Genomic DNA, 24152 nt, shown 5'->3' with positions numbered 1-24152 from the left:
GTACTCTACCTGCAACCTTAGGTGCCATGGCATCCTCAGACACATGGACAGGGCCCTCCTTGACTTCCCCCAACCTCTCGGCTGTCTGAACTGCAGCCTGGGTAGGAACAGTGGCTGCTGGCACACTTTTTATTTCCACATAGGCCACCGGACCACCCAGTGAGGGCTTAGAGTTGTGAAAGAGACTAGCCCATGATTTGGGTGGATTGGCTGCTGCAGCAGCAGTAGAAGTCACAAGTGTGGCCACTGGAAGGAGGGACTGGGCCTGTTCCCCTGATGGCTTGGTCTCAGCCTCAGGGGAGGCAGGGGCCGCTGGTGGCTCGGTGCTATCAGATGAGTCCTTCTGCCCGTCCCCACAGCTGTGAGGCTCAGGTGCCACCACCCCGTTTGAAACACCACCACCATCCTCATCAGTAGTAGCAGTAATAGTGTGAGCCACGTCAGGCCCTGCGGTGGTGGCAGGGGGACTGGCAGCATTCAAACAAGCAGCAGCAGTATTCGTAGTAGTAGCGACAACGCAAGACGCAGGCAGGAGGGATGCTGTTGTCGAGGAGGGGGAGGAAGTGGGACTGGGACTGTCCCGTGCGCTAAGCAGTAGTTCAGGGTTGTCTAGAGCAGAGGGCTCGGGCCGCTGCTCAGCAGTCCTGCCTCCCTCCGCAACCCCGCTACTGTGAGAAGAGGAGGAGGAGGAGGAAGAGGAGGAGGAGGAGGAGGAGGCCGCATTGTTACTGTCAGATAGTGAAGTGGCACCACTCATGAAGTCTAAAGGGGATTCGTCAGGGCTTTCACAAGTCCTCTGATTGCTGGCCGCTGACACTGATGTGATAGAAGCAGTAGTGACAGCGGCGGGGGTGCTGTTGCCAGGGCTACAACGTGAAAGTTCAGCCCCTGACACAGACACAGTCTCCCCTACCATCTCCTCAGAGCCGATGCCTGGGGCATTTAAAGCATGTCCGTTCAGCAGTCCTACAACCATCTGGGTGTCAGAATGGGCCTGAGCACCGCCACCACTGCTGTTGCTGCTGCTGGACCCTTCCAAGTAATTGTAATACCCCGGAGGCCGTTTTTTCTTCTTTTTTCTTTCTCGTGGACCAAGGCTGCCTGGAGCACCATCGATGTCCTGGCATGCCCGGCTGCTGTCCAAGGAAGGGAGTTCTGAGTCCTGGCAGTCAATGGAGTTGAACTCACGGTCTTCAGCAGCCTGCAAACTGTCCAAGACTTTCTGTGAGGGCTGACAGCCCAGAATGAACTCGGGAGCCTGGGGGTTCAGTGTGCTGGAAACTTTGTACATGGCATCTTTCACTCCTGCCGGCTCAGATTCAATCACCTCATCCACTCCAAACTCAATGTGCTGATAGTCCTCTCCTGTGTGTTACAGGGGGAGGAAAATACATGTTAGATATTAGGTTTGATACTTGCAGAAAAAAAACCTGTTCTGCATTTGTTAAAATGCAAATGCCTTGGGTGGCTTTATATGAATATAAAATGTCCTTTTTTTTTTTTTTTTTTTTTTTTTTACAAACCTCGCTTCATAGTATATTGTGTGCTATTGAAAACACTTGAACAGTTATATCTACATCCCTTTAATGTCAAACAAAAACAATTCTCAGCTTGTGCTCAAGATAGTCAGTATTTGAATTAAATTTATTAATAAGTGTACTTGATAGGTAAGAAGTGCAAGGTGATGCATTCCTAAAGGTCAAGATGAACACAAAGAAAGCGTTAGTGCAGCTCAGAGAGACTTTGGTTTCCCAAAGCTAAAGAGAAAGGTCTGTGTGCCAGCATATCAAGGTAAGCACTGACAGCTGTGGGTTCACTAAGAAGCCTGGACCACTTGGCAAAGGGGAAGGGTAACAAGCATACCGGAAGAAAAGCTTAAAAAGACCTAAGGTTAGAAAGTTTTGTGACACTTATTCTATTTCCACAGATTAAAGGTCCCTCCCTCTGTTAGTTCCCTGAAATACATTAATAAAATTCAAGCCCCTACACCAGAGGTTAAACAAAATCTGAAAACGGGGGAAAACCCTAAAGTGTTAGCATCCCTTTAAATCATGCTTACCCAGGAGAGAGGTCAGAAGCAGCTGGGTAGCAGTAAATCATTCAATAGGGTGAAACATTCAACCGCAGTTCCAAATAGAACTGCAGTACCATCGTAAAGAATGCTTTTATGATAAATGTTATGGCACCTAAGCATGCAAAGCCCTTCAGAACTTACAGACAAAGATAGAATATAAGGAAGAGTTTAGAAAAGCCACCCGCTTTTAGACCTGGGTCTTAATTCTGCAGCAAAAAGGGCCACTGTATCAGACCCACAACTCACCGCAGACCTGCAGTTTCATCGTTTCCTTAAGGAAAGGCACAGCAGGAGTACAGTAACGTCCTAAATAATTAATACAAACTTGTGATAAATATGCAGAGTAAAGAAAAATATAAAGGAAATGTCCTATAAACAAAAATCAGAGGGTTAAAGTAGGAACTATCAAAACTTCTGCAAAGGGAAATCCAAAGCGATAATTGTCAGGTCCAAAATGCATAAAGCAGAACCCAGGGAATTCTTACATTCTTTAATGACTTTCAGAAACTTACTATACCTCTTTGCACATTACCGAGTTACGCTTCAGTTTTAAAATGACTACCCAGGAAACAATACATATTTAATTGCAATAAGATGTATTCTGGGTTTAAAATAGAAATGGGAGGCTCTGTGCATCCTATCTAGAGGACAACTACAACAATCAGGAACACAAAATAGACTGGCTCCAAATGTTACGCAATGGGTATCTTAATTTCTAAACTTCTTTAATCACAGAACAATTCAAGAATGACACAGGCTGTGTTGCCAAGTATGAAATCTGCTATGAGGACTTTCACAGTGACATTTCTGATTTCAAACCAATTTTAACCTAATGCAACTCTTACCTGAGGACTGACTGACACAAGACACTTTGTCGTTGAATGGGGGAAGCTGTAAAAAAAATATATATATTGTAAAACATCTGTGCAATATTCTGCTTAATTTATCTCCATTGCTTTATCACTACATTCCAAGCACCTTTTACCTAAATAATCCATTCCTTGTTATAAGGCAAGCATAAAACAAAATTATGAACATTTAAAACAACGTAAAAGTGTTAAATGTAAATTCATCTGAAAAAATATATACTAAAATCTGTGGTGTATAACAATGTTAAGTAATAGGCCTGAAAGAGGTTAGATCAAGGGGTGTACCAATAAGGATTGTCTGGGCTGATATAGATAACAGATTATGCAACCATATAAATTCCATTAAATGGAATACTTTAACTTAGAAATAATGCAAGTGCTTCAGGATTTCTCCTTTTGTACCTCTTTTCTATCAGTAGTCAGTGTATGCAGGTATGTGGCATGTGTTGAGGTGATGCATTGTGTTTTTACTGCCATTATCACTTCTGAAAATATTTAAGTACATAGCTTTCAACCAGCTGTTCTCATGTTATTTTTGGACATTAAAATAATTAGAAGCTGCACCCCTTTGAAACATGAACAGCCAGACATTGCATGTTGCACACAACAGCAAATGCATTGTCTCACGGTATATGCATCACAGCATTATATGCGACACCCTGCCTTAGGAACGGTAAACATTAATCGGCTACAATGACCAAAAATAGCAGATAGTGTAATTTCTCCTTTTAGTAGTGTCACTTAGATGATGACACAACTGATACACTGGTGCAGTCCTAGACAGATAATTTCTCCTGAAAATATTACTTTTACATCCCCCTTTTTTAGCCACTCATTACTAAGATGTGGCGACAGCCACTGGCAGCACAGAGATCTAGCCTTTTCCAAATGCATCCTTCCTCCAGCTGACTGCCTATCATGTTCTGTCAAGAAACCAATGACAGCCTGCTTGGCCAGGGGTAGAAAGGCTTGTAAACCAGGCTTCAGATTCACAGGCTGGTTCTGGTTTGGGCTCGGCTCAGTAGCAACAAGGCTGCACAGCTCACCCACAGCCTGGTACAGTTTGGGTACAACAATGGAAAGGAGCATCAGTGATAATGGGAAGGTAAAGAGCACTGTGGTCTGTTAAATGTAATAAATACCTTCTCATGTACACCTACTTTTAGATTAACATCTGCAGAAATAACATTAGGATACTGCGAACACAAAACACGAATTATGCTGGGGCAAATAATAGATTCAGCCATGCAGCAGAAGCCACAAAAATACACTTAAGACTATCAGACCAATAACAGGCCCAGAGGAAATATGGAGTGTAATTATTTTTGTATGCTTTAATATTTGTTTTTAAGCATCACACTTAAACAGGCATGTACATTTGAAACCGATAACCAACTGTTTACGTTTTGAACTAGAGTAACATTTTAAGTAAAACCAGTGAACATTAAGAAGAGTTGGGGAGGTGCGAGTATGGTGCGTTAAAACTAAGCACTTTGAAGTTAAGACTAGTGATTGTAGGAAACGCTTCTTGTTTTGTTTTTCTTACCTCGACATAACAGCGGGGAGTCACAAAGAACTGATTGAACTCGTCAGGGCTGAACTCCCCAAAGATGTACTGAAAAAAAAAAAGTAATTGTTAGAAATAGTCTTATGAAAAACATACCATTTGTCTTGATATAAATATTTCTTCATGGACTATTAGTTTAATGTACCAACTTTTGCACAATCACACCTATAAAATAGGAAGCTGACAGTAGATACAGGGTGCATGCATTATAAATAAATTGATCAACTTGGCCTGAGGCAAAGATCAGACCGTCTCAAAGAAATCAAGGCTGTTTTAACAGGATTGCAACAACCATTTGTAATGTAAAGGACAACTTAATACTGATGAGTGATGCTGTGTAAGCATAGTACAGTACATTTAATTTGTATTGTTTTATAAATAGTCTACAGTATGTGAAAATACCCAATTGCAAACAGACATGAAACTTGTAATAGGTTGCCTTTTCATATTTGCTTTTAACTCAAATGTACATTTGTACTCTGCCATTAGCATGGGTCAAACATTTGATATAATCAGGTAAGACTATTGCATACACTATGAGAGATGAGGTTCTGTATGAGTAAATATAAAATGGCAAAATTCAGAATGTTCTGTTCATTATTAATGTTTTCATTTTAGATGGAGAGTAACATTTCTAAGTCCAATTAACAACCACAGATTTTAAATAAATGGAGCATAACAGGTCCAACTAGTTCAAGTATGAGAACACATTTAAGTAAACTGAAAGGAATAGAGTTGACAGATGAGATCCAACTTCCTTCTTAAATATGTTTTTCCCAGATCAAATCTGAACAGCATGGAATGTAAAGCAACTGCAACAGGTTACAAGTCTGTACAATTTAGTTACTAAATTATGTAATCTAGAATACAACTCAGGCTTAAACCAAAATACCACTTAACCTTTACTCTAATGAGCCACCAATATGACAGTGTCCAGAAATATTGGAACTTTCTGAATGTCCTAATATATTAGGAGTTTTCAAGTCACATCAAATTTAATTTCTCCTGGCTGAGAATTAAAACATTAAAACTTCTCCATATAATTTTATAAATAAGATGGGTGTAGGGGCTATGGTACTATCCTAGAAGGGGCTAGTAAAAGCTTTTTTCTTCAGTTTCAATAATATAGGAGACAAGATATTGCAATGTTGAGGATTCTACCAAAACAGGTTGGACCGGTATGACACCATAATAGTTAAACTCCATTGGTCGTTGAGAAGGTCAAGACCCACAGAGTATTTTGTTTTACACAGCTATTCTGCCATCCACAGTATCAATCACCATCACTTCAACACTTGCAACAAGATGAAAACAGCAAATCCATCTTGATTGCCTTTGGCAGGTTTTAAATGAAGTGACATGAAGACCAGACAGGAGTTCGCAAGTGGATACCACTCCCTTGTGTGTGGACAATCTGTGCTATACCTTGCTGGCTATAATTAACTTAATCCCAGCAACACTAACTATATAACTGAATGTCTATTGCACTTACCACACACTGACAGACCAGCACTAAGGGATAATTATTCCTGCCACTGTTACTTTATAGAATTTACCCAAAGGAGAAAAACTGCACCAGGTATGTTCAGCACAATAGCAAGATTATGCCAGTAGATTACCATATTCACATTACATTATTAGTAAGTGTGTACATATTATATACATAGGATTTATTTCTAATATTGCTAGTGCAATTAACTATAGATTTTGAACTGTGCATAAAAATGTTGCACTGCTACTGAGGAAGGGTCAGTGTTGAAACTTTTGAAGCAGAAGGTTACAGCAATAGTGAAAATTGCTGGCAAACCAGGCAGCTAATCCTCCCTGTAAATTTAACAGTCAAAAATGAAAAGCACGGCAAGAGAAAAGAAAGTGCAGTTCAAGCATATGTAACTCTTTGGAAATGAGAACCTACACTGCTGAAATGGCACTAAAGTGACAAACGGCTATAATCCAATGGCCTCCGGCCAGCTAATACTCTCACAACAGAAAGAATTTCCCTTTGCTGTTTTCTACATAGAATACCGCACGTACCATACTAAGCTTCCCCCAGTATTCATGGAGTAAGGGTTATGGCAAATTAGCCATCTGTATTTAAATTTGCTCTATTAACACACTTCACATTACTGAATCAATGTAAGGCCAGGCAAAAGGGCAGAAATACCTCATAGATATGGGGAGGACTAAATTCTAAAATTGTAGATTTTATTATTCATGTCCAATGCATTGGTGGGGACAGGGGATTCCAATATTATATTACAGTAGAAAAACGACCGTGCTAGAAAAAAGTGCATAATCTTAAAAAAAAACCTTTGTTAACTTGCACGTATTTCAAAAACCAAGGTTAATGGTTTTATTTCTCCATTATTCAGGAAAGCAAATTTAAAGACTTAGTGTTTTAAACCTGAAAATGTTATTAATGGACATCAAACGAGCACAATGGGATGAATGGCCACCTCTCGTTTGTAAACTTTATGTTCTTATGTTCTAATTCCTATATTGTAATTTCCCCTAAATACACAATTACCTTCAGTACAAAACTTGTTGAGGCAAACCATTTGAAAGCCATATCTTTGTTAAAATCTAATCTCAAAGTATGACTAAACCAGTTTTTCCAGTTAAGAGAATAAAACTGTCTATGATTAGACTTCAGATGCTGTGTTAACCTGAACCTACTTCACAAGATGAAAAACATTTAACATACCGAGAGATGCCATAGCTTAGGTTGAGTGGACTTGCTTGCAATGCTTTATGAGAAGAACCTGAATATGGCAGTGCTGTCTATCATTTAAGTTAACCTTTAAGTGAACTACAAAGACACTAGTTAAAAAAAAAAATATATATATATATATATATATATATATATATATATATATATATATATATATATATATATATATATATATATATATATATACACATACATACATACATACACACTCACCTAAAGGATTATTAGGAACACCTGTTCAATTTCTCATTAATGCAATTATCTAACCAACCAATCACATGGCAGTTGCTTCAATGCATTTAGGGGTGTGGTCCTGGTCAAGACAATCTCCTGAACTCCAAACTGAATGTCTGAATGGGAAAGAAAGGTGATTTAAGCAATTTTGAGCGTGGCATGGTTGTTGGTGCCAGACGGGCCGGTCTGAGTATTTCACAATCTGCTCAGTTACTGGGATTTTCACGCACAACCATTTCTAGGGTTTACAAAGAATGGTGTGAAAAGGGAAAAACATCCAGTATGCGGCAGTCCTGTGGGCGAAAATGCCTCGTTGATGCTAGAGGTCAGAGGAGAATGGGCCGACTGATTCAAGCTGATAGAAGAGCAACTTTGACTGAAATAACCACTCGTTACAACCGAGGTATGCAGCAAAGCATTTGTGAAGCCACAACACGTACAACCTTGAGGCGGATGGGCTACAACAGCAGAAGACCCCACCGGGTACCACTCATCTCCACTACAAATAGGAAAAAGAGGCTACAATTTGCACAAGCTCACCAAAATTGGACAGTTGAAGACTGGAAAAATGTTGCCTGGTCTGATGACATACATACACTCACCTAAAGGATTATTAGGAACACCATACTAATACTGTGTTTGACCCCCTTTCGCCTTCAGAACTGCCTTAATTCTACGTGGCATTGATTCAACAAGGTGCTGAAAGCATTCTTTAGAAATGTTGGCCCATATTGATAGGATAGCATCTTGCAGTTGATGGAGATTTGTGGGATGCACATCCAGGGCACGAAGCTCCCGTTCCACCACATCCCAAAGATGCTCTATTGGGTTGAGATCTGGTGACTGTGGGGGCCAGTTTAGTACAGTGAACTCATTGTCATGTTCAAGAAACCAAATTTGAAATGATTCGACCTTTGTGACATGGTGCATTATCCTGCTGGAAGTAGCCATCAGAGGATGGGTACATGGTGGTCTTAAAGGGATGGACATGGTCAGAAACAATGCTCAGGTAGGCCGTGGCATTTAAACGATGCCCAATTGGCACTAAGGGGCCTAAAGTGTGCCAAGAAAACATCCCCCACACCATTACACCACCACCACCAGCCTGCACAGTGGTAACAAGGCATGATGGATCCATGTTCTCATTCTGTTTACGCCAAATTCTGACTCTACCATCTGAATGTCTCAACAGAAATCGAGACTCATCAGACCAGGCAACATTTTTCCAGTCTTCAACTGTCCAATTTTGGTGAGCTTGTGCAAATTGTAGCCTCTTTTTCCTATTTGTAGTGGAGATGAGTGGTACCCGGTGGGGTCTTCTGCTGTTGTAGCCCATCCGCCTCAAGGTTGTACGTGTTGTGGCTTCACAAATGCTTTGCTGCATACCTCGGTTGTAACGAGTGGTTATTTCAGTCAAAGTTGCTCTTCTATCAGCTTGAATCAGTCGGCCCATTCTCCTCTGACCTCTAGCATCAACGAGGCATTTTCGCCCACAGGACTGCCGCATACTGGATGTTTTTCCCTTTTCACACCATTCTTTGTAAACCCTAGAAATGGTTGTGCGTGAAAATCCCAGTAACTGAGCAGATTGTGAAATACTCAGACCGGCCCGTCTGGCACCAACAACCATGCCACGCTCAAAATTGCTTAAATCACCTTTCTTTCCCATTCAGACATTCAGTTTGGAGTTCAGGAGATTGTCTTGACCAGGACCACACCCCTAAATGCATTGAAGCAACTGCCATGTGATTGGTTGGTTAGATAATTGCATTAATGAGAAATTGAACAGGTGTTCCTAATAATCCTTTAGGTGAGTGTATATATATCTCACACACTTCTAGGAGCATCAAAAGCAGAAGAAAATACCAATTTCACTGTATTCCTGATTTTTTCTTAAAGCAACATCAGGAGTCTTCATATATAGGGTGTCTGCAATTCAGGCCTACAATTATAAGTCAGCCTTCATTTTGCAAAGAACAGGTATGCTAATTATCACTAAGTCTGATAACTGTAATACTACAATGTTCTCTCCTCCTTTAGCTGCAATCTTTTGATCCTGTCTGGGTATGTCCTTGTTCTTAAGTCCACTGCACCCCATGTCATGTGACATTACACTAATCCAGTATTACTATCACCCTGTTAACAGTGATTCATCCGCCTACACTAGTTTCCCTCCACCTTTGACACTACCCTTAACAGATACTTAATCAATCTCAAACAGCACCAATTCAGTTTTAGAGTTATCATAATTTAAGATTCTTCTATTCATGGTAATATTTAGGGCTGGTTTCACAAACACAGATTAGCACTAGTCTTGGACTATCCAATGTTATTTTAGGTAAAGAAGTGTTGACTACTGACAAGGTCTTTGAAAACAGATGATAGTGTATTATCAATAGTGAATATGACTAGTGAAATAGTATTTCCTCATGAAAGAATGTCAATTAATAGTGGCACAGATAGCATTTTAGAAGCCCTTAAAGCATTTTGTAAATGTTACGAAATAAATTGTCAAAACTTAGTAATGAAAATGTTTGACTGCTCTTTGGATGATGCTGTTACATGACAGTGAACACACAACCTACAAACTTTGTAGTGTATAAATCAAGATATATCTTATACCTATATATGTAGAAATACGCAAAAACAAACATGTAAGCACTTACATTAACATGTAATGATAATTGTGATTCACACAAGCTTTTGGTACCATTTCCTCCAGTGAACAAAATTAACCCAGAGATTACTAATGCTTCATCAATCACACTTAATATTTATAACAGTACAGTTATGTGCATTTTGAATGCCACTGGACAAACATTTACTGCAAACTTTTCTTTAGGCTCCTATGGAAACATTTTCCTGCACACATTTTCTTTATGTAAATTGTGACATTTTCATATCAGTGGATCTTGACCATCACTTTTCAACACTAACCAAATACACTCAAGAGCCCAACTACAATAAAAAGCCACTGCAAAGAACCACTGACAGACTGGTCTAAATTGACAAATTGTCACTAACTTGGTCAATTCTAGGCTGCATATTTTCAACCCTGTTGAGTTATCAAAGGCTGTCATAATGCCCAGATAACGAGCTGATGGTGAGCATGCACCAAACTGCATTTGATATTAAAGCAAATATACTCATTATTATTATTTCTTGGCAGACACCCTTATCCAGGGTGACTTACAACATAAGTGCAATACAAAGTGCAAGAATACAGTTAAGTACATAAAAAGTACATTAAGTACAGTCATGCATAAAACAAAGATCAAAAATTAAGCAGGTGTGCAAAAAAATAAGTAAGAAAACTAAATTAACATCTATATATGGCCATTAACAACCATGTAATAAGTATAACAAAATGTAAGAGTTGAAATTCCCTTCATTTAGAAAACGTACGTTTCTATTGAGTCATAAAAGGAACTGTTGCACAACAGCACAGGCTGCTACATGAACTCGGCCCTTGCTACCCTGCCTAATGATAAAGCAGCGCTCAATAAGTTTGTGTCCTCTTACTCTCTCATTTCAAATGTTAAACCAATGGGTATACCACAAAAATTAAAGGAGCCCATTTAGAATGTATTGCTCAAGATTTCATCAATATTTTGGAAAACTTTAAAAGTTAATGCTGACGTGTGCTTATTTTCTTTGCCTTTCAAAGTGTTGAGGACTGGAACTGGGTCGTGCTCAGTGTTAATAACTAAAATACTGTCAGATGTTTATCTTGAACTACATGAACTTGTGGAATATGGAAAAATATTGTCAAAATCAGCTGCCTAACATTCAGTTAAAAAAAAAATTTGAACCGTTCTAATTAGTTTTTAGTTGAGGATTATTCAGGTATGGGGGTCATTCTGTTGACATGAAATGTGATATCTATTAAGAGCATTTATATGTTAATTGGTTTCTTGCAGTTCAAGTGACTATTAATGGGTCTAATTGAGAAGGGAAATTATATAAGCAAACAGCAGATCTTAAGACTATTACCTGAGCTCTAAGAAACAAAATCAATATTTAAACCCTGTGTTCATTTAAACAGTTTAGTATTGATCGACCAGAGCTTTCATCTTCATTATGCTATTAATAATTAAAAAAAAAGTTCCTACACCTAGTCATCACAATGAGGCTGCCTCACTTTTACCATCACCTTTGAAGTCAATCATGTCAGACTTAATATTTTTTGGATTAATTTCATAAGGGATATAGCTAGCTCTCCCCTAACAAATTACCAATAAATTATACATACAGTGTTCTTGTGCCAGCGACACTGGACAGTCTTGGATGGCTCAATACATAAACATGGCATGTATTACGTCACGAGTGAAACCCTAGCGGTCACCGCAAAAACTACATCATTTTGAATACTTCGAGTGATATGAAGTTGTCAAATGCAAAAGAAGCATTTTGTTTCCCCAGTGAGAGGTTGCCATATTTATTATCAACATGTAAACTAACAAAATAGTAAGGGCATTTTCAAAAGGATTTTCGGTTGACCTTCAAGACACTTCAGGACAATAAATGTGTCGTGCTGGATCATGCACAAGAAAACTGCCACATTTGTTTTGCAAAAAAAAAAAAGCTTACTTAAAACAAACTGACATTTTTCTTTGACGTGCAGTGCTACATGTGCACAGTAGATCAATACAAACCCAAATATATATACTATGGTTAGTTTAATTATTTTTTTATATATAAAGGATATTTAGTTTCTCACAGCTTCACGTGTTTCAGTATGAGCTGTCACTTATGAATGAAAACGTGCTGCAGTTAGCGATTTCACTTTTTTCACAAATCCACACAGATAATTGCCAGTACAAATAACTACAGTATTAAACAAGGTAAAGGCTAAAATCAAACAAAAAACGGATGGAAATGTAAGCAACCGAATTTTAAGAATATTTTCTATCTAAAATCCTTAAACAAGTTAATATGCCACGGCGATCAGCGTCTGGGAAGGGGGATGGGCACCTATGATTCAGCTGAATTTCAGTGCCCTCATTACAAATGCCAGCCAATGCAACGAGCTCGTTTAAAATAAATATATAATCAATTGGGAAGTGAACGGACAATCCATGCACAAGTCTGTACCCCTGGCAATATGTAGAACCCTGTGTATTTTATATAGTTTTAGTAATCTGTGATTGCACGTTTTCTAAACTAGTAAAGCTCAGAAACCAGGTCTCAATTATATAAATTGGATGAGAACCAATTAAAGGGATCGATGCTTCATGCTGTTCGTTTACTTTTTGACCATCGACAACACTCGTTGTCTATTTGCAATGGTTTAATTCCCAACCCCCAAACACCTACTGGCGAAATAATGACAGGACTCGGCAGAAGTGCTTAACTATGGCATTAAACTTTAACTTTACCAAACCGTTGCTAACAATATGCAAACAAGCTTTACATAACGTAATTTTCGTGAAGGAACTGATATTATAATAGAACAATGTACACACATGCTTCCAGGACAGGCGAAAGAGACAGCTGCTGCAACAAGTTTGAAAATACTTTCCAAAATATTTAGATTCTTAATATAAAAGAAATAAAACAAATAACATCTCAGTATTAATATATTAATGCATTGCCAGCGAGGTGGCGGGTATCCTTCGTCACTAACAGGCCTGAGTACACTCTGAACTCCTGCTGCTTTAATTAAGTTATATTTGAACTTATACGTGATCAATGAGAAATAAATGCAACCCGTGTGAGACGAGTGATTTCTCAGCTCTGCTCCGGAGGAGTTTGAATGGCTCTCCTGACATGGGAAAAACAAGACCGCCCCCAATCAACAGGCCCACTGCATGGGATGGGAAATAAACTGACCACCTGCGCGTCTAGCCTCTCATACTTTAAATGCAATTAAAAAACAGATTTCAGCAGAAATAAATCAGTGTGTAAAAAATCATTATACTCGTCGAAGTAGTATTTCACTTTGTCGCAAGTTCTCGGTTCAGCAGGTTTTCAAAGCACTGAGAGGAAAACACCACTCGCCTCGCCAGGCCTGCTGCAGTGCAGGTGGGCCGAACACATTGTTAAAATAAAATAAATGCATAACAGTCCGCACAGAAAAAATGACACCTGTTGAGATGCTGCTGGGGGGTCACCGTCCGCTGTGAACGACGGATTTTTAAATGCATGGGGTTTTCCACGCTCTTTGGGATGTCTAATCTATGAATGAGTGAGGCTCTCCGGGCCTCGTCCATGCTTGTGTTTCAATGGGGAAAGAAGGACCCTGTGCTCGGAGAAATCAGCAAGCAGTTTTGAGCACTTCTCAATGACACAGCTACACTTTGCAACAACCAAATACCGTACACGTCTCACCATTACTATAAAATAAACTGTGCAATCCCCAAGACCCCCAGCAACCCACACGAAACGGAAGGACAGAGTCACGAACAGTTTTACCTGGTTACCGGCCATGCTCCCGGCGAGTTTTTCTTTTTTACAATTAAAAAGAAATTAAACTTTCCCTTCCTTGGGGATATGTTGGAATATGAATGTTGTATTAACCAAATAATTGTCCTATTGATGCATTTTAAAAATCTATATTCTGCCAATGATAAATTTATGGTATTTAATGTTCGTTAGTATTCTCCTCCTCCTGCATATCACGCCGCTTCCCCCGCCGTCGCCGCCATCTTTGTCTCGCCTTGCTTCTGGCCTGCGCGCGCGCTCGAGTGTGTGAATCAGTGGTGCGCGCATGCGCGCTGGCAGAGAGGCGGAGACACACGTGGGCGCGCGCGCATTGCCCAGGACGTTCGTCAAACGGGACAGGAATGCGCATGCCCAGTGAGATTGTGTTAACATGGTGGTGTGAGGCGTAATAAAGGAAAACAACTGGGGGTAAAATATGCTGTAAATTTGATCATGGTGTATGTTGCTTGCCAAAAAAAAATATATCCAGCATTTTCTGCATTTGTGTGCCTTTTTTAATATTTCATATTTATTTATATTGATTGTTTTGTTTTGTTTTTACTGGCAATTAAATGTATACAACCTATGAAACATTGAATGATTTGTAACATACTGTAGATATTAATACATTTGCAGGACATGCCTTCTCAGTCATCTGAAGCATACCTTTTTGGAGAAAACAATATACAGTTGCAGATTCTCTTCAAAGCAGAGCAAAGCAGACTGTTCAACACTCCTTAAAGAGAAATTTAGTTAAAAAAGGTCCAACAATGTGTCTCTTCTTGTAGTTCAAGGAACAAGCAATTCACTATATCAAGAAACTGTCCATGTATGTTTTCTGTGTTTATTGAACATTATAGCTACTTACTGTTATCCTCAATATAATACTAATGCTACGTCTCCATTTTCTACCAGGATGTCAGTAGAAATTTAAATATTGCTTTTAAATAGATGCAAAGGAACCTATGATGATTATTTTCAATTGAAAATGCATATTTATATATATATATATATATATATATATACATAAAAAATAAAAAGCCCTATTCATAATTTGGCCTGTAATTCTAGATGAGAATAGATGACATTGAGTTCAGGTGTTAGTGATAGTGGTTTACTATAGAGATTACATAAAGCAGGTTTAAGGTTTAGACCCACATGACAATGTCAATTAAATATATTATTGAAATATAATGAGTTCTGATTAAAGTCTGTAGAATAAGATGTGAGATTCTTGAGTGTTGCATCAGAGCAATGTTACAGTCTGACTTTGGGATCCTCCTCTTTTCAAGAAAAACAAAAGCCAGACAAACGACAAAATACACAAACAAAGAGACCCCTATTTATTAAATACTATTTTCTTGCTGCATCTTAATTCAATACCTAGATATCGAATCTCATTTCATACTTAATTTTAACACAAGCACACTTTGTCTAACTTCATCAGAGTGTATCGGGTCTTTCTGCTGCTCTGTTTGGATTAGGAAACATGTCTGCAAATATTTGGGGGTTTGACCAAAGGCATTGCTACTTATAAACTGAAGCTGTAGAATACATGTTCTCGAGCAAAAAACAATTAATTTTCCCCTTACCTTGTTTTCTAGTTTCTGTTCCCTAAAACGTTACTTTTCCTTTTTTTTCTTTTTTTTTAAATCTTAAAAAATTCATATAAATTAATATTAATATACACCAATCAGCCAAAACATTACGTCCACTGACAGGTGAAGTGAATAACACTGATTATCTCATTATCATGGCACCTGTCAGTGGGTGGGATATATTTAGCAGCAAGTGAACATTTTGTCCTCGAAGTTGATGTGTTAGAAGCAGGAAAAATGGGCAAGCGTGAGGATCTGAGTGACTTTGACAAGGGCCAAATTGTGATGGCTAGACGACTGGGTCAGAGCATCTCCAAAACTGCAGCTCTTGTGGGGTGTTCCCGGTCTGCAGTGCTCAGTACCTATCAAAAGTGGTCCAAGGAAGGAAAAGCGGTGACAGGGTCATGGGCGGTCAAGGCTCATTGATGCACATGGGGAGTGAAGGCTGGCCCGTGTGGTCCGATCCAACAGACGAGCTACTGTAGCTCAAATTGCTGAAAAAGTTAATGCTGGTTCTGATAGAAAGGTGTCAGAACACACAGTGCATCGCAGTTTGTTGCGTGTGGGGCTGAGTAGCCGCAGACCAGTCAGGGTGCCCATGCTGACCCCTGATGGCATTGGCCTCTTTCAGCAGGATAATGCGTCCCGCCACAAAGCAACAATGGTTCAGGAATGGTTTGAGGAACACAACGAGTTCAAGGCGTTGACTTGGCCTCCAAATTCCCCAGATCTCAATCCAATCGAGAATCTGTGGGATGTGCTGGACGAACAAGTCCGATCCATGGAGGCCCCACCTCGCAACTTACAGGACTTAAAGGATCTGCTGCGAACGTCTTGGTGCCAGATACCACAGCACACCTTCAGAGGTCTAGTGGAGTCCATGCCTCGACAGGTCAGGGCTGTTTTGGCGGCAAAAGGGGGACCCACAGAATATTAGGCAGGTGGTCATAATGTTATGGCTGATCGGTGCATGTATTACACAATGATTTCTTCCTTATGTTTGGATCCCATAGTAGCAGCATAATTTTTAATAAAAAAAATGTCCCACTGTTCTTCCAATAATAATTCCCTTCCCAAATGCTTCTTTGTATATTGAGTAGCTTAGATTGAATATCTAGTGAGAGAACCCCAGAGCAGTTGGAATCAAATTAAAAAGGTTAAACTAAAAGTGCAATGCAGTTGCTCACAGATGATTAGTCCATTTTAAAGTTGTAGGCAAATATCAGCAATGAAAATTCGAAAAGAATGAATCAATATACTTCAACTATATAGAACAAAATTATGAACAAATCATTAATTTGCCTTTCTTCCTTATCAGAAATATAAAATTGAAAATGTATAACAAGAAAAAAGAACATCCTTTGTGAGTTACATAACATACATGAAATAAGTTTGTATTTGTTTCAAATATGTATATATGTGCATATATGTATGTATAAACATGTGTTTGTGTGTGGATAAAGTATTATATTATATTTTAAAATAATATGCCCATGTGCAAAATTTGCTGATAAATATCAACACTACATGTGAAACCACATCCTCCCCCGTCACAGGATACTGATACGTATCCATTTATTAAGCTCTGCACGGACCTCACTACCTCACACACAGACACAGCAGGCACAGCAGAAGATGAACACAGTGTGGTTATTTTATTATTGTTTCTTCAAGAAGGTTCAGAATATGAGGAAGAAATACATTTGTTTTGCAGAATATAGGTGTGGTGCTGTGCTGGCAGATAGACACTGTTGAGTCTGAAGTCAGGTAATTCTTGCTTGGGGCTTTAGGATCATTGCACTCATACTACTTTTTAAGTTGTTGATGATTCTGGGACAAGTTGCATGTGTGCTTTGTGTGTGTCAGCAAAAGGGTAATATTAGTTAAGGGGAATCTTACCTTTAGTTAGCTCAATATAACCTAAACGTAATCATGTTCAATAGTGTCTGGAAGTAAACAAACAAAATAAATGTATTCAGGTACATATGACAATATTTTAATGTAATGATTTAACATTAACATCCATTAACAGTATGATGCAATGAAAACCAATGAAGTGAACCCAAAGCAGGCCTGTGAGGCACTGTCTCAGGTGAGGGAGGAGGAGCCGGCGTCGGTGCAGGATTCACAGGCAAATGTGCTTGAGACAAATACAGATGACAAGAAAACCGAATGGTTATAGCGTGATTTAAATCCATTTGAAGATGTGGCATTTGTTTTTTTGAACGGTTGTTTAAAATAAATAAATCGTTCGTTTTTGGCAATTCAGTTTTGCAAGCCTCAAAGTCGTTGTATTGTAACCCTATTGAAGCTGGTGTGACGGCATCGCTATTTTGTTAAATATATGGAATGGGAATTGAAGTGGCGGTCAAACACAGTTTTGTTTGATCGTGTTCGCGTCGCAGATTACAGGTAGATCACGCATGCGTAAACGGTTTCGTTTGAGGCACAATAGCCGGGTTTCGGTCATCTGTGCCACTTGTATCCGAGCCAGAGATGGCATCGCTGCGCTTGCCTTGCCGACTTTACAAGGTAAGATATTAGTTTCATACTACAACGCATGTTTTATTTACATATGTTGGTTGTATTGTTACTACAAAAGAGGTCTTTTAGACTATGACTAACCTGTTTGAACACACCTGAAATGGGAGGTGGGCCTGTACAGGGGAATAGACACTGAAGGGGTTGTTAACTGTGTCAGGGCCATGAAGAGCTAAGAAACCTTTTAACTGTTTACTCACGAAAATAGAAATTATACTTATTTTGCAGGATTTTAGTTTTAAGTTCTTAATGACCTTATGATAGAAGTTTAGTTTTAAGGTCAATAAGAACTTAAAACTAAAATCCTGTAAATAAGTATAATTTATAAGTTCTCATTGACCTTAAAACTAAACTTCTATTATAAGGTCAATGAGAACTTAAAACTAAAATCCTGCAAATAAGTATAATTTCTATTTTAAACTACATAAACGTCCAAGAAGTCACATAAAGACTAGGCATCCAAACACATAGACCTACATATGTTTTTAAGCCAAATTATGTTACAGTTGTGAATTGGTTTTCGACCTTGTTATGTCTCTCCAGGCAGGTTATTAAGTGAGGACTACGCAAAACAAAGACGCTAAGATGCCAGAAGGTGGCAAATATTACGGAAGGGATGAGTATCTGCCCCACAGCCGGGATAGAGATGAGAGAGAAGACCACCGAGACAGGGACCGCAATCGAGACAGGGACAGGGAAAGGGACAGGGACAGAGCTCGGAACACAAGAGACCAGCGCTACCGAGACCAGAGGGACCCTGGGTACCTGGACCGGATAGACAGTGACCATCTCGATAGGCAGAGGAACGGGGGCAACGATCGGGCAGCTTTCTCTCACCGTGATGCCCATGACTACAGAGAGCCTCGTCACCACAAAGGCCGGCCTGCTCACTACAAGGAGGAAATGTAAGACAATATTCAGTTTTTCAGTGCCTCTTCTATGATGGCCTTCACTAGTGGATCGTGCTCATCTGGACGGAGTGAGAGTGGGAAGTTGAGACCTCTGAGCAGGGGTGGAGTGTATTTAGGTCTACACCAGGGGGCAGGTGATGAGCTACTGCCCTGATCCCACACACCCCCTCTTATGCATCATACGATTAATCTTGGCACATAAGTGATGCTTTAGCTTGTACGAGTATGTAAGTCCTATGGATTGGGACTTGCTGTAAAGACATACAATGTTTTAGTCTGCTTATGATTTGGTCAAATATAAGCATTGTTTTATTGCCGATCTGTAGCCCTATTAGATGGTCCTAGTTTTTCCTAAGAATAGGTCACTGCTGGGCTGGGGTACGTCAGACTCTGATATTTTTTGTATCAAGTCAGCGTTCATTGCCGTTACCTTTGCCAACAGGTACAGTGAAGATACCTCGATGCCCCCTGAAGAAATTATTGAATATGAACCCGAGCCTTCAAATGGGCTTTACGACTGCTACAACTTCAGATACATTTTGACCTGGAGAGGTAAGGCGTAGTCGAGATTTGTTAGCATAAAACGTCACTCTTTAGATTCTAGGTAATAGACACTTCTTTTGTAGAGTGTAACAGCATGGCTGGTTTTTGATGATTTTCAAGGAAGAAAAAAAACTAAGAAAGCATTAATGGTGAAAATGCTCTGATCGGTTGATATTTTCTAATAATAGTTACAGTGGTATTTATCATGGAAGTGTTTCAATGTCCTAATGAAGTGTATATTGAAATACTGCTGTGTAAATATGTAAGAAAATTACATCCATAGGAGTACAGAACTGCAAACAATGCAGTCTTAAAACCTGCAGTGTGATCTGTATACATGCTGATTTCTGTAAATGTTTGTTGTTTGGGAGCACTTGGTAACAGAGCATTAACGGATGTTTTTTTAATGTAGAGCATTAACGTTCTGGTATGTGAACTAAATTAAATCACATTTGTTTTAAACAAAGAAGAAAAAGATTGATTTGCCACATGTGAAAACGGGACCACAGTTACTCCAGTGTGCTACATGGCCTGTATAGCCAGCCCCCAGAGACGGGGAGAGGGAGTGCCTGGGGGGGCTCTGACAACAGTGCCATTGAACTGCTCTGTGCAAAAAGATAGCCCCTTTCTATATGTCTGTGGGTTAAGGAAGGCAGTCAGATCCGGCCTCTGTGGTGAGATTGAGTGAGAGAGGAAGAGGAATGTAGTCTTTCTAGTTTGGCATGTTGGTCATGTGACCAGGCCTTTCTGAAAATGGTGTGTTGGTGTGTTAATCTGAGGAGTTCCTCACTGATACTTGCCTGTTAGACATGTCTACAATCACAGTGAAAACAGTATAAACTTTCGAAAAAAAGTTAAATTGTTAGTTCTGTAAATTCCTTCTAGCAATTTTTTAAGGGAACAGTGTGGCCTTATTTAGTCCTCACCTTGTTCTCTGCGATTATTTGTGCAGTCTGGGGCTGATTACCAACAAGCAGTCTTTGTCTTTGTGTGCAGTGCGCTCTGTTTGTGCCTTCACTGTGCATAATCTATCAGCCTTCTATCACGTTAGCAATATTGTTATATTTGTTTTAAATGTGCCTAATGTACACCATAAACTTGACAGGACTGAAGATTATTTTATGTAATTCTTTAGTCCCTTATATCCACAGAGAAAACAACCATAGGAAAAAAGCTGACCTATTTGCATTATACTGAATAGCATGGCATGGATAACTAACTAGAAAAACGGTTTCTCTCTCTCTCCCTCCCTCTTTTCTCTGTGTGTTGCTGTACAGGCCTATGTCATGTTATGGAAGTCTTGCTGAACTTGCTCATAATCATCTGTGTTGGGGTATCCTACAGTGCGTCAGGGGTATATAGAGACCTGGCCAGCCTGGGGGGCCTTTACGCCTACTATTTTGGGGGAGCCAATGCCTTCACTGGTGCAGAGGCAGATCGTGTGAAGGCGCTGGATGCCCAGTTCTACCAGCTGAAGCTGCCAATTTATGTTGCCAGCATGGCGCTTGGGGGAGCGGTGATGAGTTATGCCTGTCTGATGCTGGTGCTGGGTGTGCTGCGGGTGCCCTTCCGCTGGCCCCACGTCCTCGTGGTGGAGGGGATCCTAGACGCCCTCATCGGCCTGGGCTACCTGCCCGCGCTCGCCTTTTACTTCATAAAGCTGCAGCAGGCCTACGACTCGCCCACCTGCAAGGAGAGGCAGACACTGTATGAGAGTAAAGGCCACCAGGGCTTTGGCTGCACGCTCAACGGGGGTGACATCGTTGGGGGGCTTTTTGGGGTGCTGGGGGCCGTGATTTTCCCTCTCAGTGCAGTCTTGGCCTTCCGAGCTTTCCGGACGGTGTGGGAACTCAAAAAGAAGCCACCCCAGCATCTGCAACTTTAAGAGGATTCCTCCATTTTACACAGCAGCTGTGGAATGTTAGTGCATACGTCTAGTTGACAGACATTCAAGATTAGGTTGTGTGTTAATATGAAAGCTTCTGGTGGCCTTTCAGGATCAGGAACTGGGTTTTGCAGAGATATACCATATATTTACATTAAAACTAGTGTGTAGATCCAGAACAGTCACTAACGTCAACATTTAAGTCATTTTGTTTCTTTTTTTTTATTTAATCACAAGATTTCCGTTTTGTAAATGTAATTATTCATAATATTATGTAAGTTTCCCTTTCAAGATTTTGATTTGTTTATATTTGATGCAGTGTCCAATATCAGAATGTGAAGAATTTGTGGTATTTTTGTAACTGTGCTGTAAAAGTTTTACACAGAGGAAAATTACAGGGGAAATTGCAAATTCTATGATAGATATTTCAGCAGAAAGTAGTATTTGTTTGGTTTCATTGCAATGAGTATAATTCTGTAGCCTATGATTTTATATTATTTTTGCAATGTTTTTAAACTAAATAAATACCCTTGCAATTTGAATGTCTATAGTAGTATTCTTACATACTTTTCACACACTTGACCAATGTAATGTATGTTTTCCATTTTCCATGTGCACACCTGTAACCTTTTGGTGGAATTGAGGGTCTCCGTACAGGTAAAACCCCTGGTTTGAGGAGGATGTGTTAGACGTCCTGTCTTGCTAATTGAGGATATGCATTAGCAAGACAGGAGGTCCAACTAATGCATCCTCCCCAAAGTGTAAAGGGGTTTTACACTTTAATGCCACATGGACATTTTTAATTTTGTCTGTCTTTTTGCTTTATAGAACCATTGTTATTTATTTTTTTAATTTCACTATTTATTGGGTGATTGTTCCTATATTAATTGAGAGGTAGTGCAGGTGTGAGTGATTAGTGTATTAAAAATGATGAAGCTTTTTTCCTTTTATTTACAGTTAGGTCCATAAATATTGGGACAGTGACAATTGGGGGACCACATATACAAATGGGTGTAATTCCTACACCGTTAACCCAATTTGGATGTAAGCACCATCAAATTAAAGCACATCTTGATTGTTTCCTTTCACATCCATTGTGGTGGCACACAGAGCCAAAATGATGACAATTGTGTCACTGTCCAAATATTTGAGATTATTAGTTTGTAAGAAAAGGCTTGTTTGGAAAACATATAGGCCACCTTTGAGCTAATGTGGAGCCATTTTTAAGTTTTTGTTACATAAAAAAGGTTAGTTTTTATTATTAATTTAGGGGAGCAGAGGAGAATAAATTGAAAGGAAGAGTCTTAAAGGTTAACGAGGTCTGCACCTAAAAAGAATACACATTTTCCTTTGCTTGAATTACCATCATGGGGTATAATGTTAAAATGCAACTTTTCTGTCTGTATTCAGCTAAGAAGCCTCTTTCATTCCACAATGCAAAAAAGGAATACACAAAATGTAACCAATGATTTCCTGTTCCATAAGGATGAGGATCTGGAAGTGGCCTTGGAGAAAGATGTTGAAAACAACCCACTGTGTGTCATGTGATGTGGTCTTCACCTGTCGTCTCTGCTCTACTTCTAATTGTGTCAGCACCCGCTTTTTATTAATGAGCAAAAATGCACAAGAAGAGGTCGGCTGAATTTACGATGCATGCTACCATCTGCTTGAGTGATCGTAAGGAAGAGATTATCAAATCTCTGGTGACCGCACTTGCTACTGAAACACAACTATTGTTGTAAGTTAATTTCAAAGCAGAACCCCATCAAATTTGTTGTGCTTTATATAAACATATCCTTAATGCTGGCCAAATCTGTATATCTGTTTTTCATGATTGAACTATGAAGAAACAACATTGCCGCCTTCAAATTACCACAGGCCATCATTGTATATCTCTTCTTCTAGTAGTGTGTGGATGTGTCTGTACTTTTCTGCACCTCAGTATTCATTTTAAAGAACTATCCCCACCCTGCTCAGCAAATTTTGCCAGTGGATCTCTGACTCTGGGCATTGCGGTGACTCCTCACAAGCCGAGAAGCTGTGCAAGTTCAGGGAGCTGAACCAACGGATTACTTTCCTGTGGGCTTCTCTCATGTATGGAGGGCTAGCCGTGGCACTAGGCTTGGGCACTCACTGTGGTGGTGCTGGTTGGTGGCTCTGTGCTGTAGAGGAGCCTGCGAGACCAAGTTGTGAATCAATGGGCATGCTCTTCAGCTCTGCTGTTTCACTCTGTTTCACCATGTCACTGTCACTTTTATTGGACTGTGATGGCTTTTTTCCTTAAACATTTCAAAGTTTGTAAAGAATGCATTTCGATAATGTAACACTTCAAATTACTCTATTCCGGGGGGGGGGTGTAAAAAGACTATGGCTATCTCATATTAATTTGATATTTGGACCCCCGATAAGGATTATGTTGTGCCAGATATGGTCCAGTTAATTTAAATGTTTAAAATTGAATGAGCTTCTGCATTAGATTTGGCACAAATGGGAAAACTGACCACTTCATGCTTCCTTAAAAAAAAAAAACAAGTCTTCCCCTCATTCAGACAGATCGTACTGCTGGTATTAACCTTTAACAAAACTTCATGCCAGTAAAAAATAAAAATAAAAAAATCTGAAGATTCAAGCTTTACTATTAATTAAATACTCTAAAAGGTGTTTGAACTTTCATACATTTGTATTTATCTTTTATGTAGAATCTGCAATTATTTTCTGATTAATTAATTATGTACTCTTAATTGTTAATGAAATCCGCTAAGACCCTTGGGCTGGC

The 24152-nt window shown here is 39.5% G+C and overlaps 2 protein-coding genes across 6 annotated transcripts in view; one reads left to right on the top strand and one right to left on the bottom strand.

Annotated features, from left to right (window-relative positions):
- usp10 (ubiquitin specific peptidase 10) overlaps positions 1 to 14140 on the bottom strand; it is a 36290-nt gene extending 22150 nt beyond the window's left edge. For 3 of the 5 annotated variants that reach the window (XM_066713784.1, XM_066713786.1, XM_066713785.1), the window contains exons 1-5: positions 13890 to 14140; positions 4490 to 4558; positions 2920 to 2965; positions 2321 to 2380; positions 10 to 1365 (exon numbers count right to left, since the gene is read on the bottom strand). In XM_066713784.1, coding sequence (XP_066569881.1) covers positions 10 to 1365; positions 2321 to 2380; positions 2920 to 2965; positions 4490 to 4558; positions 13890 to 13904 — 1546 coding nt within the window. In that variant the 5' untranslated portion in view covers positions 13905 to 14140. The remainder of the gene's footprint in view (positions 1 to 9; positions 1366 to 2320; positions 2381 to 2919; positions 2966 to 4489; positions 4559 to 13889) is intronic. The other 2 variants (XM_066713788.1, XM_066713789.1) reach the window with 1 other exon arrangement.
- Positions 14141 to 17111: 2971 nt separating this feature from the next.
- On the top strand, positions 17112 to 21918 carry marveld3 (MARVEL domain containing 3). Its single transcript, XM_066713783.1, has 4 exons — positions 17112 to 18028; positions 18581 to 18942; positions 19391 to 19500; positions 20769 to 21918. Exons 2-4 carry the CDS (start codon positions 18623 to 18625, stop codon positions 21374 to 21376), a joined length of 1038 nt encoding a protein of 345 aa, XP_066569880.1. The 5' UTR covers positions 17112 to 18028; positions 18581 to 18622; the 3' UTR covers positions 21377 to 21918.
- The last annotated feature ends 2234 nt before the right edge of the window (positions 21919 to 24152 follow it).

The sequence above is a fragment of the Amia ocellicauda genome, chromosome 9 (assembly GCF_036373705.1).
Source record: "Amia ocellicauda isolate fAmiCal2 chromosome 9, fAmiCal2.hap1, whole genome shotgun sequence".
NCBI classification, from domain to species: Eukaryota; Metazoa; Chordata; class Actinopteri; order Amiiformes; family Amiidae; genus Amia; species Amia ocellicauda.
This window is presented reverse-complemented; position numbering and strand designations above follow the sequence as displayed.

Excerpts from the sequence above, each read along its gene's own strand:
- marveld3 (XM_066713783.1), top strand. The coding sequence starts at position 18,623 with ATGCCAGAAGGTGGCAAATATTACGGAAGGGATGAGTATCTGCCCCAC. Across the intron at positions 18,943-19,390 it reads GCTCACTACAAGGAGGAAAT|GTACAGTGAAGATACCTCGA; the intron begins GTAAGACAATAT and ends CTTTGCCAACAG. Across the intron at positions 19,501-20,768 it reads ATACATTTTGACCTGGAGAG|GCCTATGTCATGTTATGGAA; the intron begins GTAAGGCGTAGT and ends GTTGCTGTACAG.